The 16,428-nt window shown below is 34.9% G+C and overlaps 2 protein-coding genes across 2 annotated transcripts; both read left to right on the top strand.

Moving 5' to 3' along the window:
• The first annotated feature begins 6,048 nt into the window (after positions 1–6,048).
• Positions 6,049–8,194, top strand: LOC115989864. The gene is made up of 4 exons (XM_031113744.1): positions 6,049–6,309; positions 6,408–6,932; positions 7,050–7,656; positions 7,965–8,194. Exons 1-4 carry the CDS (start codon positions 6,049–6,051, stop codon positions 8,192–8,194), a joined length of 1,623 nt encoding a protein of 540 aa, XP_030969604.1.
• A 3,449-nt stretch (positions 8,195–11,643) lies between these two features.
• On the top strand, positions 11,644–15,604 carry LOC115989516 (putative inactive disease susceptibility protein LOV1). The gene is made up of 2 exons (XM_031113211.1): positions 11,644–15,193; positions 15,278–15,604. Exon 1 carries the CDS (start codon positions 11,695–11,697, stop codon positions 15,142–15,144), a length of 3,450 nt encoding a protein of 1,149 aa, XP_030969071.1. The 5' UTR covers positions 11,644–11,694; the 3' UTR covers positions 15,145–15,193; positions 15,278–15,604.
• Positions 15,605–16,428: the final 824 nt, after the last annotated feature.

Genomic DNA, 16,428 nt, shown 5'->3' with positions numbered 1-16,428 from the left:
ACCCAATTGTTGTATGTGTGTGCATATGTGACTGATGGCTAGTGTGCATGGTGCTAAGGACCAATGCGTGTAGTGCTGCATGAAGGTGTGCCAGTTGCTGATGCAGCGTGCGTGATGAGCTGATGAGTGGTGCAGCCCCTGTGTGGATGAGTTGTCAAGGTAGTTAGAGTTAGTTAGATTGATGAGCTGTCAAGGTGGTTAGAAGGTAGTTATCCAGCTAGGCTTAGAGTGGAAGCTACGGGTATAAAACAAGAATAACAGATTGTAAAAGGCAACAAATGGGTAATAGAATTCTCTCTTTTCATTCTCTAATACTTCTCTCTGTTTTTGTTCTCTCTATCCTTGTTCTTGGAGGCTAGTTGTCCTCGAATTCAACTATCCATTTCCAAATCCCTTGCAGGCTTTGATAGTTTCAATGATTGACATGAAGAAATTCTTCAAGCTAATCACCTTTGTTGCCACTTTGACATCTTGGAGGATTCTAAATGATCTTAGGTTGTGTTTGGATGACAATATTTGGATTTGGATTTGAAATTTATTGATTTTAAAATTCCTTGTTTAGGTCATTTTATAAACAATGAAAGATTTGGAATTCATCATTTGAAATTCCATTGTTTGGATACCTAAATTTGGATTTGAATTTGTATTTAAGAATAATAAAACATATTTTTAATTATTATTTTTTTCTTAATCCTTCTACATTTTAATTTTAATAACAATTTTAAAAAATACATGAGGTAATAAAAAGGCTATTATTAACATATACAATTTGAACATAATCATTTGTGTTACTTTTGAGTATTATCCAACAGATTTTTTATTCTAAAAGATCATGTCTTGACCAATGTCTTGTATGAGTTGTGTTTTGCTACATACTTTAAAAAATAAGGGCATTTAGCTACTTTCACCATCACTTTTATATAATTCTAATATGTTAAGCTATTTATAGTATCATAGGATCAGCTTACTACACAACATCGTTCTCTGGCGATGTTTTGTGCATGGATATTTGGTGAGGGTATAAAGTCTACCCTCGTGGGGTATATAAGTATTTCACGGCTTATTCCAATCATTTGTAAATGAGCTCACTTCCACTCCTAGTTCTGTGGCTTTGGGAATGATTTGGGAAGTGCTTCTTTTTCTTCGATTCCGATGATCATCGGACCGAGCTCTACAGAGCTAGCCTTGCGTTTTTAAAACTTACAAGAGCTTTCCCCTACTATAGAAGACTAATATTTCTTTTTTTTCTACATTTCTATTCTTTCTTTGACTTGTTTTCTAGTCCGATGATCGTTAATGTCATTAACGAGACTCATGGAGCTATTAGTAGGGATTGTCCTTGTTGGCCAATGGTCACACAACACATACACTATTTGCATACATGCACAGAACTAAAGTCCAATATGTGAGATAACATAAACGCATAATTTCTGTAATTTTTCCTACATAATATATTCGATTCCTCCAATTTCATTCACCAATTTACAGGGGCTGGAGGTATAATTTGGCCTAAAGTTCATTGACACAAAAAAGGAAAAAAAAAAGAAAAAAAAAATCAATTCTAGAGTCTAGACACAGACATTGTCCTCTGTTTAAGTTTTAATTTACTTCTAAACTAGCTGCCTTAATCAGCCCTTTGAGCGGCCTTACTCTTGTTTTGCGACTTTGTGAATCAAGAGAAAATTCTCACATGTAAATTTGTATCCCAATAAACAAATTTTTGAAATCATCCGCATCACGAATTGGTCACCTAGCTTTAAAATAAAGGAGTATTTCACGTAAAGTTTTACTTTAAATTAAGGAGTCAAGTTCCGGACATCTAGGCTCGTGAATGGGCTCAAATTTATTCACTTACATATAATTGAAAAGGGAGAGATGGAATTCATGTGGGGTTGATAACTACAATTTTTATATTTTATATTACTTTAAAGTTTGAAAGTTTTATCGAATCTTGAGCATGCATGTGATTTCCAGAGTTGAATATTTTGCATCATTTACTTGATAATTTTCTTTACTCATGTCATGTATGAACGTGCAATATATGTTACAAAATATAAGAATCCATCCATTTATATAGTATATACTGAAGTCAACAATGTGAAGGATAAATGATCTCCTTTTCACCAAAATAAAAAATTGAAATAAACAATTTAAAACATACTTATATTTGTACTTAATTAATTACGTGCACTTTTTTTTCTTTTCTTTTTTGGAGAAAAAACGTTGGGTTAAGATAGTTTGACCCCAGTTAATTAATTCAATTACTCAAATTGATTAATTATATTCAATTGAATGTAAATTGTGAAGGCACTAACAAATCACAAAAAATATGAAGTGCAGCGAAAAATAAATTAGACACGGTAATTTGTTGACAAATGGGGAAAACCTCGCAAGGCAAAAACTCCATCGGGTGATTTTAAAATCACCACTCCTGAGAATTCACTAATCAACAATCAAGTAATTACAAGTATAAGGAATCTTACTAACTACCCTGACCTATCCCGAAATACCAACCTACAGTTGAACTTTTGCTCCAATATCCAGTTGAACTTAATCTTGTAATAGCCTTCTTTCCCTTTAATGTACAAACCTCCAATTTTTGAATAACCCTTTGCATGGATTCCAGTACATGACTAACTCCAGCAACTTGAATAGATGTTGTTGGTTGCAAAGTTTTTCACTTCATCAACAATAAAAATTAAGAAGCACTTGGTTACAAAATCCTATGGTGTACAATTGTAGTAGTTTTTCACAAAGAAAATAAGTCTCTTAGTCTTTATATCCGTGTGTGACGGCTCTTAAAATAAACTTTATATATGTCTAGGGTTATGAGAAAAAGAAACTCTAAACAATTACACAAGCTTGGGTCGAATTTCAGATCTGGAAATTTTGAAATCGTAATTTTCAATAGATTGAGCTGCTGTCAAGCTATCTATCAAGCTTCATATTAAGTCTTGATAGCAGGCATCTGTCGAGATATTTGTTGAGTTTAATGAACAGTTTTTCTTCACTTATTTCTTGGACCAATCATCATGTTTTTAATACTTGACTTGAACAACATGTTTCTTGAAGTACTAAATCCATCTTAGATATACCCAATTATAAGTAAAGTGTATTTTGTTAAAGAATTAGCTAATTACAATAAAACATGACCCTAACATAAACCCAAAAAAAAAAAAAAAAAATAATAAAAAAAAAAAAAAACAAAAAAAAAAACACAATTGATACAAAAAACTATTATGCTCAAAATACCTTGGCATTGCTTTGTGTGGGACATAGAAAAATGGGCATTAACAACGTCAAAAAAAAATAATAATAATAAAAAAATTACCACACCTCTTAACTTCAATTACGCAATATTCAAGTGGGTTTCCAATTGATCAACTAGTAAAATTTCTTGTCATCGAATAAAGGACTTAGGTTCAAATTCCACTTATATGTAAAACCAATTGGTGTCTTAGCTTAATAAATTAACATGAAACAAACACCATAAGTTCAAATCCTATCATAATTATATAAAAAATGGAAAACTATTAGGTTAAGAGTTAGTTAATCCCCTGACAATGTAACATTTAAATGGGTTTGCAATCTATGCAAGCATGCTAAATCAAGTTGAAGACCATTTATTCAAGAATTTAAAGAAAATCAAGTTTGTGAATATTGGACTATCCTTCAATTAATCAAAGCTCAATTGCCTTTTGATCAAGACTCAAGATTAATGTGTCATTAATTGCTAAGACAGACTATTGCCAGGAACCTTAGAGAGGAATCAACCAAGTTTATTTTCATACAACCTATGAGTACAAATAGAGAGATATTCAAGATGGTGTTGGTGTAATTGTGTGATCAAGTTGGAATCACATGAGCCTAATGTTATTGTGGTCAATCAAATCTTCGAAAGTTTCTTGGAGTTAGTCGGAGGTTCTAGTCATGTAATGTGGGTAAATTATTTGTGCAGCATCTATATAATTGAATAGTGTAGAGGTTTGATGTTGTGGAAGGTTTTTATAGAAAGTCCATCTATTGAATAGAGTCAAAGATTATATGTTTATAGGGCAAAAACAATCGAAAAAAGGCTTAAGAAGAAAAAATGGGCTTTGGATGTGAGCCCACTACAACTAATTTGTAAAGATGAGAATAGCAGACCAACACCTGGGCTCCCTATCTAATGGGTTGAAGTCAGAGTAAAGGGTCCAAATGGAAAGAAGTACAATTTAACAAGTAAAAGGAGTGTAAATGAGTATATTGATGTTTCCTTGGTTAGTCAAGGAGAATTGTTACACTTTAGATCTTACAAATTTGAGTGTTTCTCTCTCTAATCTCTACGTTCTGATCCCTGTTCACTAGGATCCTTCCTCCTTTTATAATGGTTTCCTTTTAATATTAATCATGATCCTCCACATGGAGGGTGGTCAATCTCCCTTAAATATTTGTCCCATCCCACCTTTAGAGGAAGTGCTAAGTGAACTACAGGTTGTTTTGACACTGTTCGATTCAGGTCCTTCTCCAAGCTCCTCTCCCGAGCCCTCTTGGGTTTACTAGCCCGTGGCCATTTAACTAGGCTATACATTCCTCTGACATTGTCCAGCAAAGATGCTACTCTAGAATCTAAACACCCCCCCCCCCCCCCCCAAAACAATATACTTTTTCTAGATTGTAGAATGATTATGTTATATTGGATTGCTTATTTGGGGATGCTTTCCTCATAGTGGTTTTTCTCTTGAAAACATTTTCCTTGAGTTTTCCACTTCATCATCATATTGCATATTCTTTGTATATTGTGTTTATTACTTTGCTATTGGCAACAACCTATGTTTAATTTTTTAATTGTTAAAACCTAATTAAACAATTGGCATTATTGGACCTTAAATAAATAATTAACTCCATATCAAATTCTTGGTCTAAAAATACATTAAAAAAATTAATAAATACCTAAATTGATGGTATTGTCATACTGAAAGCATCAACAATCTTAAGAAGTATTACCAACTCGTGCATAGACCATTATTAATTTTTTTTTAAGAATATACACGTAATACTTTACTGCTTGGGCCCAAATTGCCCTGTCAAAAAATAGCCATCTAGCATATGCCTGTAATTGTGCAAAGTCAGACCTTGAGTTCTTATATATGTGGTGTGAGTTATTTTATTTTTGACTCTTTGTAAAATAAAAAAAAAATTGTTAATTTTTCAGATTGTTTTTAATCCAAATGACTATATTGTTAAGTTTTGATATTTTGCTAATTGAGACCCAAATTTAAAAAGCATTTGGTATTTTTGTTGTGTTTGGCTACAGCTACATGTCTCGTTAGTGTAGGTATTAATCCAAATAGATGCTAGTTTGGATCTTTCATAAAATTTTGTTGTTTCAAATTTGAACGCGGAATCTGAAATCCTAGTGCTGTCTGTATTTATACAATCAAGTCAATATAGAGGTTCCTCAAAAAAAAAGGTCAATATAGAGAAATGAATCAGATCAAAACCCCAAATACAGGTTGAATTGGAGTCCCATCACATGTAGACACGAATCTTATAAAAATGCATTACTGAAGCGCGACATTTTGTTGAATACGGTCCTGAAAGGTAGACAGTGTTACACCATATGACATAAACCGTCAATTATTTAGCAAGAATTTCCAGTGCACTATACTACTATTTTAGTAAGATCAGTATTACAACTTGCAAGTATCTTTCTCTTTTTATAATAATCAAGACCCTATTATGTTTGTTGCAGAAACACATGCATACTCATATTGGGTTCTGAAAGGGCGGGCTCTAATTTCCACTCCCAAGCTGTTAGTCTACCAGCGCACATTTTGAGTCACAGAAAGAAAAGAAGGACTTCAATGTTAGCTACAAGTAAGATTTACAATTCATCTGTACCTTTTTTCCATTCATTAACCTACATTATAGAGTAAATTTTATACTAATGCAGAATATGACCAAAAAAAAAACAACAACAATAACAACAACCTTCTTTTCTCCTATAATTTTATGTTCTCACAATACTCTTTTTTTTTTTTTTAGCAATTTGATTTCACAAAGAAGATGAAGGTGATGCAGCTCATCTCACCAGGCGTGAGCAAATTTTGGAACCTCTTAGAGATCCGCATTCTGGTTCTACTTAGCCTTGCCATCCAAACCATTCTCACCCTGACAGGCAGAAAGAGGAAGAATTCAAATAGTGACATGCTCAGTATCCTTCTATGGGTCACCTACATGGTAGCAGACTGGGCTGTGACAGTCTCACTTAGTGTGCTTTCCAACCATGCACGGAGCTCTTGCGGCCATTCCTTAGATTCAAACATTGTAATTACACTATTCTGGGCTCCATTTCTTCTCTTGCACCTCGGTGGCCCGGACACTATCACTGCATACTCTTTGGAAGACAATGAGTTGTGGCGAAGGCACTTACACTAGTTAGCCAAGTGGTAGTAGCTGCCTATGTCTTACTTAAAGCCTGGACCAATACTCCACTAAATATTCTAGCAATTCCAGTGTTTTTATCTGGGGTTGTTAAGTGTGGACAGAGGGTATGGGTTCTGTGGTCTGCAAGCAGTGAGAAGTTTAGAGAGTCTATGCTCTCTCCTCCAGACCCAGGTCCAAATTATGCCAGATACATGGAGGAATACAGCTCAAAGAAAGATGAGGGGTTCAAGGTTTCATTGGAGAAATTAATTAGATTTCCCATAGAAGTTGAAAACTCATATACGGAGCCAGTAAACAATCCTCTTGACAGTTTAGAAATTTTACAGTATGCCTATGGTTTCTTTGCAACATTTAAGCTGCTGTTTGCAGATCTCATCCTCAGTTTCCACGATATCGAGAAAAGCCAATCCTTCTTCATGAAGATATCATCTCAAGATGCTTTTGAAGTGATTGAGGTTGAGCTTGGATTCATCTATGATGTGTTTTATACAAAGGCAGTTCTGGTTTATTCTTTTGTTGGTGGCTTCTTCCGCCTCTCCAGTCTCTGTTGCTTAACTCTCCGATGCGTCAATTTCATTTCAATTATTTCTGTATCCATGGTCTTCTTCTTCATCATTGAGAAACATGAGTACTCCAGAGAGAATGTGGTTATCACATATGTATTGGTAGCTGGAGCTATTATCCTTGAGCTTTATGCAGCAATATTACTGCTATGCTCAGACTGGATGATGCTATCGCTGAAGAAGCACAGCCTCTTATATCAAGCAATTTCATCACTTCCATTTACTAGAAGCAAAAGGTGGTCTAACACCATGGCACAACACAACCTGATAAGCACTTGCCTTGAATATAAGCCAGCCAGTTGCAGATTTCTCACCAAGGTCTTATGCATTGATGCATTATTGGAAAAGCATCGGTACAAATACTCAAAAAAAGTTCCTTCAAAATTGAAAAAAGTGATCTTTGACCAGCTTTCAAATAAATCAAGGAGTGTTTCAGATATCAAGGAATGCAAGAAATTTTGTGATGGCAGGGGTTATGAGGTGCTTGAAGGTGCAATATCTTCCGTTGGAATCAGTGATGGAGAAAGAGAGACCATCAAAGAAAGCGTTGACAAACTTAAGGTAGAATTTGATAAAAGCATTCTTCTCTGGCATATTGCAACAGATGATCTATGTTTGAGTTCTGATAAGCAAAAAGATCTGAAATCAGTTAAAACCCCACATTGTAAAGCTAGCAAGTGCTTATCCAACTACTTGTTGTATCTCTTGTCATGTGTCCTGTCATGCTACCCAATGGGATCGGACAAATCAGGTTCCGAGACACATGCGCCGAGGCTAATGAATTTTTCAAAGAAAGAAAATCAAAATTGGGTGGAGGCAATGTTGGCAAAATGTTACATACCAAAAAACTTAATGCTTGCTCAATGTTACTCCAAGTCAACACTGAAATTCCTCCATCAAAAGTGAAAGGAGACAGAAGTAAGTCTGTACTATTTGACGCATGTAGACTAGCTAAATCTTTGCAATCTCTAGCAACTGCTAAAGAATGGGATAGTGCAAAGAAGTGGGAACTAATTTGTCATGTGTGGGTGGAAATGCTATCTTATGCTGCGAGTCATTGTCAATGGAATCATCATGCTCAGCAGCTCACCCAAGGAGGGGAGCTTCTCCCTCATGTGTGGCTTCTTATGGCACATCTTGGTATTACTGAGCAGTTTCAAATTTCACTAGGGCATGAAAGGGCAAAGTTGAATGTGGAGTAAGGGAGTTGAGAAGACAAATTTGTTTCAGATTTTAATAAAAGAAGTAGAAAAAAAATTAATTTTTGGTGTATTTTGTTTGTGGTATAAAATTTCAAATTACTATAAGGAGTCCTCTAACACGTTTTTTTAAATAAACCATGATATGAAGTCCTCTAATTGGATCCTCTTCATTTTCCTGTCCCTTTTGTTTTAGATTTGACTGAGAAAAAAATTCCAAGGCAGCAAGATTATTCCAATGTAGCACAATCCAAGTACGCTGAATTAGGCAGGGAAGGACACCAACTTGAAAGGGAAAACGGAATATATATATATATATCCATACCTACATAATCTTAACCATTAACATAAGATATTATCCTATTTATTGTCTATTTGGAAATAGTTTATTTAGTTGAAATTAAAAACTTTGTACTGAAAGTACTATAGATAAAGCTAACAGATAGCTAAAATAGTACAATGAGACTCATAAATAGTATTAAAAAGTGCAATGAGACCCATGAATAATAGCAAAAATAAGCTCAATAGAAAAAAAATGACTTTTTAATTAGTGTCCGTTTGGCATAATTAATTTTGCAAACTTATTTTACTATTCAGCTTATTTTTGCTACTATTTATAGGTCTCACTGTACTTTTTAGTATTATTCATAGGTCCTACTATATTATTTCAGTTAATGGATACCTTTATCTACAATAATTTTAGCAAAATGTTTTTAGTCTTAACAAAATAAACAGATCCCAAACAAACCCTTAGTGTCCGTTTGCCAAAGATTATTTTTGCAAATTATTTTATTATTTCACTTATTTTTGCTACTATTTATGAGTCACATTATACTATTTCAGTTAATTTTTATGTTTATCTACAGTACTTAAAAAAAAAATTCAATAAAATAAACAGATTTCAAATAAATCTTTAATATACATTTTATTTTTATTTTTATATCGATGAATAACAATTAAGAGTAGGTAAATAGGTACACACAAGTTAAGAGCGTGTACCACACACACACACACACACACATATATATATATATATATATATATATATAACTTAAATCAAATGCACAAGCACCAAAGGAGCCTCCTTCCAAACTGCTCAGTACTAACTCTCCTTTATTTTTGGACACAACTAAGGTGTAGTTTGGATAGGGAGTTTGTGCGTCTACGTTTCCTCTTTCTACATTTTTTTTTTTTTTTATTCTCCCCAGCCGCAACTGTTGACCCAGTCTTTTGTGAATAGTGTATTTGTGCACTGTTCACGAGTCCCACAAACTTCACTTTTTTTCAATTTTTTCATTAAAAATGGGTCCCACAGCACTATTTACACATTTAAAAATTATTTTATTACAATATTTTCAATTTTCAGTTTTTAGTTTCAGCAAAATAAGTTTTATCCAAACAAACCCTAAGTAAAATTTGCTCCATTGACCTTAAAAACAAATAAAGGAGCCTCCTTTATATTTTGTCTTTCTCTTGCTCTTATGTTATTTTAGTTGCGTTTTCCTGGTGACATACTACAAATTCAGTAAAAATTAGAACACAGATCCCAATGGTTTAGGAAAAAAAAAAAAAACACACCCCATGCTATGGTGTCAAGTTGACTTTCAAATTACAAGAGGACCTTCAAGTACATAAATGCAAATTATATCTCTGGCTGACAAATCAGCACAGTAGTTGACTTCGTGGTGGGTGTGGCTAATACAAAGCACCTCTAGCTGGCTAATTAATTTAATGGTGTTTGAACTGTTAAAGAGCTATTTATAATTGTTGGAACCGGAAGATGGGACTAATGGAAGCACATCAGCACATGCATATAAATAAAGGTAAAACCATCAATACAAGATACAATATTTAATGTGATTCAACCAACTTCAAAGACAATATTAACCAAAATTCACTATCAACCATATGTTACAATAACTCTAAATCAAATCTCCCAAACATAATTATAAATCAGAGATGAGAAATATTAATAGATGAACTAAAAACATTAGTTTAAGAAATATTTTTAGAATTTTTATGGAAAAAAAAAAAGCAATTGAATTTTTTTTAATAATTTTTTATATTCTCTAAAAAAGTAATATCAAAATCTTTCTAATAAAGACACCTGTTAACCTAACCCATAAAATATTGCACAAACACGAATTAATCCAATCTCATTACTCTCAACACTAACAAATTTGAGACAATCCAAAAACCCAAAACACACAATAGTGCTGTCACACTAACATAATAAAAATATTTTCAAGACACAATTGTAAGTATCCTTTCACTCAAAAATAACTTCCAAACAACTCTGAGAAGAAATTCATTCATGTTCTCCTAAAAGGACTTCTAGAGGCAGAGCCATCAAAGTATCAAACCCTTTACATCCTTACCTACATATAAAGCTTCGAAACCAGTTTCTTGGTGGACAAAGAGTACAACACTACTACTTTGACAAAGAATATAATTTCCATCGGCAATAAATTAAAATATGATTTATATATTAAAATAATAATAATAATAAAAAAATAAAAAATAAAAATAAAAAACCTAATAATGGTAACCAAGTCAAAATAGATATTTGAGGCGATTTCTGGCAATTATTTTGAACAAGATTAGAGGGTCAATTGCTTATTTTCAAACTTTTAAGGGATATCGCAATTTATAGTTTAGGGTAAATACTTATAGTGCATCCAAATAATGACTTAAAAATGTGACAAAAAAAAATATATATACATTGGCCCCAAGGTGTTGTTGTAGCCACTTAACAGCAACCTGATGGATTCTGCTGGAAGGATATGTAACATTAACCAATTTTGGGGGCAGGATAAAATTAAAACGTCAATAATTAAATAAACAAATGTCACAATCTTGGAGGGACTAATTTATTGTAAATAGTCTATAGACTTTATATTATTTATTTGCTCATTGGCTAGAAATAGAGCTCTAGCAAAATTATCATCTTAATCGTAGGCATGCATTGACCAACTTGGAGGAGTTCCACTATCTACCCTCCAATATTCTGCTGAAAATTTCTCTGCAACTCTCTACTCTCAACTAATTTTTTCTGCTAAAAGTTTCAGTCCACCACCAAAAGATTTATCAAAAGCATGTCCGCTTCTTGCAGGAACCCTGTTCTTTCAGATTCAGATAGTCATTTTTCAGCCACAATGCAACATGCAATTACAGATTTCTTACCATGAAGAAAAGCTGTTTTGCATATCAAGAGGAAGAAAGTAATCATGGACTTCTTCCTTGGTTTTAAAATTCTCTATCAGGTCTTGCGGTTCCAGATTTCTCTTATTTTTCCTAATCTCTATCGTGTCTTTTGTATTCTACTTTCGTTTGTCATTGATGTCCTTTATTGTTCCATTTGTCATCTGTATGGAAGCATCATTTACCTTCTCCATGATTTCTTTTGTTCCCTTAAGTCATTTATGACTACTTGCTATTGTGGCCTAATCATCCTCGCCATTGTTTGCATTGTGGCCCTTTTCTTGAATTACACAATACTTCCCATGTTGGACAATGAATTCAAGTGGATTAGAAGAGAATCAAGATTATTGAAAGCTTTTGTAAAAGATGTAGTACAACTTCTGCATTTAGAGGTTCAGATTGATAGCGAACGTAGTCAACATCAACTCTGGGATTCCCATTCAAACGCAGAAATTACTGAACTACAACAAAATTTTGAGACATGGAAAGAAGAAACCGATAATGTGGTTTTCGGAGCAAATATTATTGTTGAGTTCTTTCTGAAATACAGAAGGCACTTTTCCACAAGGTGTGCTTTAGTTATCAAATATAGAGAAATGAAGCGGATCAAGAGTTTGATAAACGAACGCCTTGAGCTGATGCAAATTTTTCCCAAAAACATTTATGGGTTACTGGAGAGATCAAGGTCTAAACTCAGAGGCCTGCAGGGAAAACCTATTGATGAACACAAATCTGCCAGTCCCAGACCACCAGTTTTCAGAGGAGTTGCATTAGTTTCCTCTCTTTCAGAGAAAGTAAACAACATGATCACTCAAAACCAAGATTTAATAACTGGCATGGAATCTCAAATACAGTTTGTCAATTTGCAACTGCTCCTACTGCATGCTTTCCTGAAAGATTGGGAGGAAGTTGAATCAGAAACTGCGATGGAAAAGGCTTGGATAGATGATGTTGCAGACTTTATCAATGATGTAGACCATGCCATCCATGCATTCGAACAGAGAACAGATTATGCAAATAGATTGCCTCCAGATGTCTATTCTTGGATACAAAACCTGATGCTCTGGAAGGACATTAAGTGGATCAATTCTGGCTTTTCTGGCCTTTACCAAGGAAAGGATACATACGGTTTCAAATTTATCAGAAGACGACAGCAGAGTCTCCAATCTCAGAATAACCCTGTCCCCATAGATGACACGATATCTGCTGTAAACAAGATCCAACGTCATCTCAATCAGGAACAAGATATACTTATAGACGTACATCTTGAAGTCAAGGCACTATTGAACCAGTTGAAGGACTTATGTAAACTTTTTGAAGATCCAAAAGCAGCTGAAGGTGTAAATTATTCAAGAATGGCTTGCTTAGAAAAAATGAGATGCATCTCTCTTGATGCTGAGCATTCCATAACTATATATATAAATTCAGCCAAAGGCAGGGAGAATCATCTAGACTACACAGGACATGGGTCAAAGCTCTGCATGGAAATCAAGCGAATCAAACATACTATCAATCTTCTGAATAGAAGTACCAAGGTATACAACATTGAACTAAGACAAAAGTCAAGATCAAGCCTCGGCTTTGAAGAAGACACACATGAATTAGTCTCACGACTAACCAACAATGAGGACATCTCTGTTGATTCCATTGTAGGGATGCAGGGCATAGGTAAGACAACTCTCGCAAAAATTGTGTATAACCATAAAGCCGTTGTCAATCATTTCCCTTTCCGTGCTTGGGTATCGGTACCTCAAGAGTCCAATGACGTCAACACACTTCTAGAAGATGTGGGAAACCAGGTCCTAAAGATTAGTGAATTAGAGGAGGAACCAGATGGAAAGGATATCTGGATCAACAAAATGAACAAGGTCTTGAAGGAAAAAAAGTTCCTTCTTGTTCTGGACAACATCTTGACAAAGGAAGCCTGGGATACTCTAAAAGAAGCATTCCCGAAAACCACAAATGGAAGTAAAATTTTGCTGACCACACACAGCAGGACTGTAGCTTCACATGCTAATCAAGATAACACACCCTACCAACTTCGACTTCGAACCAAAGAAGAGAGCTGGCGGTTGTTTATCCAGAGGGCACAGTTTCCACCTGATAATCTGAGACCGTCACACACAGAAGCACTAGAGGAAGTTGTGGAAAGATGTGGGAGCTTACCCCACGCCATTGAATATCTTGTGGATAAATTTTCAGGAAAAGATCTGACTGCTCTGGATTTGCGAAGGGTGCCTATCAATGATCATTTCCAAAACGGATGGTCCAAAACCTTGGAGAATGAAGATTTGAGTGAAGATTTGAAGAAATGTTTTTCTTACTTCAGACTCTTTCCTAGCAACTTTGAAATTCCTACAAGGAGACTAATTGCTTTGTGGGTTGCACAAGGGTTGGTGAAACAAAGTGATGTTGAGAAAGAAACTCTAGAAGATGTTGCAGAGAAGTATTTATCTGAATTGATTGGCCTGAACATGATTCAAGTAGTACAAAAAAAGATTAATGGGAAAGTAAAGACATGTCGCTTGCCAAATGCTTTGCTAGAGCTCTGCCTGTCCAAATGTGTGAGTTCAGATCGGCAACTTGCTGATCATTTTAACAAAAATGACGCCAGTTTTGCTCATATTCATGGTAACAACACAACATCGGCTGATCTGCAAGGTTATAAAAGGCATGTTTCCTTCCTGTCCTTTGACACACGGGAGGGAACTAAGCCTGGAGAAGACATTGAGAACTTCCTTCGCAAGGCCATTACAAGTGGATGCTTCAAAGTTTTAAAGGTTCTTGATCTCGAACGTGTATTCAGACCGCAACTACCCAATGCCATAGGAAACTTGATTGAACTGAAGTATCTTGGCTTAAGGTGGACATACCTCGAGATGATCCCATCATCCATAGGTAACTTGCGGAAGCTTCAAACTCTAGATGTGAAGGATACTTATCTCCACACTCTCCCTTCTTCAATATGGAAACTGAAAGAACTTCGGCACCTATATTTGAACCAGATTTATCGAAGTAAATTCGCACATCAACCAAGTTCCAATTCCTTGAAGAACTTGCAAACATTATGGGGTGTTTTCGTGGGTGAGGACAGTCATCTGAAGGATGGGCTGGAAAAGTGGACAAACCTTGGGAAATTGGGACTGGCACTTCAATTACCATCACAACAGCAAAGGGCATTGGCAAAGTGTGTAGTGAGACTGAACAACCTTGAATGTTTGAGTTTGAGATCTATTGATGAAATGAGCAAACCTCAGGTTCTATACTTGGAGTCTTTGTCAGGTATGGAAAATCTCACCAGCCTCTATCTATTTGGAAAGCTAGAGATTCCATCCATCATATCTGAGTTTCCACAAAGTCTCTCAGACCTTACCTTGTCTGCCTCTGGGCTTAAGAATGACCCGATGCCAGCTTTAGATAAACTCCCCAATCTCAAATCACTCTGTTTCTACTCTGGTTCTTATGAAAGAAGAGAGATGGTCTGCTCCCGAGGGAGATTTACCAAGCTTCTAGTTCTGAAACTTTGGAAACTAGAGATGCTAGAAGAGCTGCAGGTGGAGGAAGGAGCAATGCAAAATTTGAGGGAGTTGGATATCAGGTCTTGCAAGGAGTTGAAGTTTCCCACTGGGTTAAAGCACCTAAAGAATTTACGTGAATTGAAATCATGGGGTATGCCAGAGGAATTCACAACAAGAATCGAGGAAATAAGGGGCAAATTTGGGATGTCATTGCCCATTTCCAACCATTACTGAAAAGAAATTGACTACAAGCTGGAAAGACTCCAGCTTTAATGCATGTTAGGTATGTCATTCTTTCCCTTTGGTTTGCATTTGATTTTATTTCCTACAAAAAATATTGTAAGCTTAACGCAAGGACATGTAGCAGATGATTGCTTCCTTTTATTATTCTCCTGGTCACTGAGAATTGATGTGGTGTTGAACGAAAACCAGAGAATTGTTTCCTGGAAGACATGGAAATTTACTATGGGGTCATGGTGAGGTACTTCTATTTGTTCAAGTTTAATTATTTGAGGTTCAGCTTCTGTAAGTATTTCATAAGTTATAAATCATATGTTTACTGTGCAGAAAAATTTAATAGAATGGTAGGAATTGTTAGTACGAAGTGGTTGGTTGTGAGATGGGTGTCATGGGATACGGTTTGGTTTTAGTTTGTGAGTGTGATATGCGATTGTATTTGAGTTTGGTTTGTGAAGGACTGTGAGTTGAGTTTGTATTTCATTTAAACCGTTTAAATTTTATTATCTTGTGTGACTTGTTCTACCTTATTGTCTGTGTGCAATTGTCAATGTGCTACCATTACTTCCAAATTCCAATATATTGGTATCAGTCAACCGAAGCTTCTGCACTATGTTTGGAAATGAGATGAGAGGGTGTAGTGGGGAAGAAGAGGAGGGCAGAATTGATATCCCTTTACTAGTTAACTTTGTTTGCATGTTTTAAAATTTACCAACAACAAAAGATAATAGATACCTCTCCCCTTTCTTTTCTTGTAACCTGGGCTAACATGCTTTCACTACATCTGAAATTTTTGTTTTCAACTAGCTTAATCTTTTGGGAAGCTAAACAGACTGCCTTTGCTAATTATGATAACATTTTTTTTGTAAGTTTCAATTAGCTTAACTAATGAAATCACTTCTTGTCAAATAAGATATGTGAATTTGTATCCCACCTATACTAATATAAAACTCATTGGTGCCGTAGTTGACTATAGGTAATTGCTACCATATTGCTGTACAAGCGTTTTGAATGTCCATGAACGCATTTGAGAAGCTGTAACAGCACATGATACGAAAACAAATGCTAACAGTAACAGAGTGCATTTACTAATTACTGTAACATTTCCAAGAAAAACATGATGCAGAATATTAAATTTTACCCAACTACAAAGAAAAGAACAAAACATTCCCGTCGAAATAAATTACTACTCTAGTGAATCACTCAACTATTTCCTCTATAATTTTCTCGAAAAAAAAAAAAAAACTATTTATATGTTTCTAGATAATTATTATGAGCATA

The sequence above is a fragment of the Quercus lobata genome, chromosome 5, assembly GCF_001633185.2.
Source record: "Quercus lobata isolate SW786 chromosome 5, ValleyOak3.0 Primary Assembly, whole genome shotgun sequence".
NCBI lineage: Eukaryota > Viridiplantae > Streptophyta > Magnoliopsida > Fagales > Fagaceae > Quercus > Quercus lobata.
The sequence above is the reverse complement of the archived record's forward strand: the minus strand, read 5'-3'. Positions and strand labels throughout refer to the sequence as shown.

Excerpts from the sequence above, each read along its gene's own strand:
- LOC115989864 (XM_031113744.1), top strand. The coding sequence starts at position 6,049 with ATGAAGGTGATGCAGCTCATCTCACCAGGCGTGAGCAAATTTTGGAAC. Across the intron at positions 6,310-6,407 it reads ATTCCTTAGATTCAAACATT|GCACTTACACTAGTTAGCCA; the intron begins GTAATTACACTA and ends GTTGTGGCGAAG. Across the intron at positions 6,933-7,049 it reads TTTATACAAAGGCAGTTCTG|AAACATGAGTACTCCAGAGA; the intron begins GTTTATTCTTTT and ends TTCATCATTGAG.
- LOC115989516 (XM_031113211.1), top strand. The coding sequence starts at position 11,695 with ATGTTGGACAATGAATTCAAGTGGATTAGAAGAGAATCAAGATTATTG.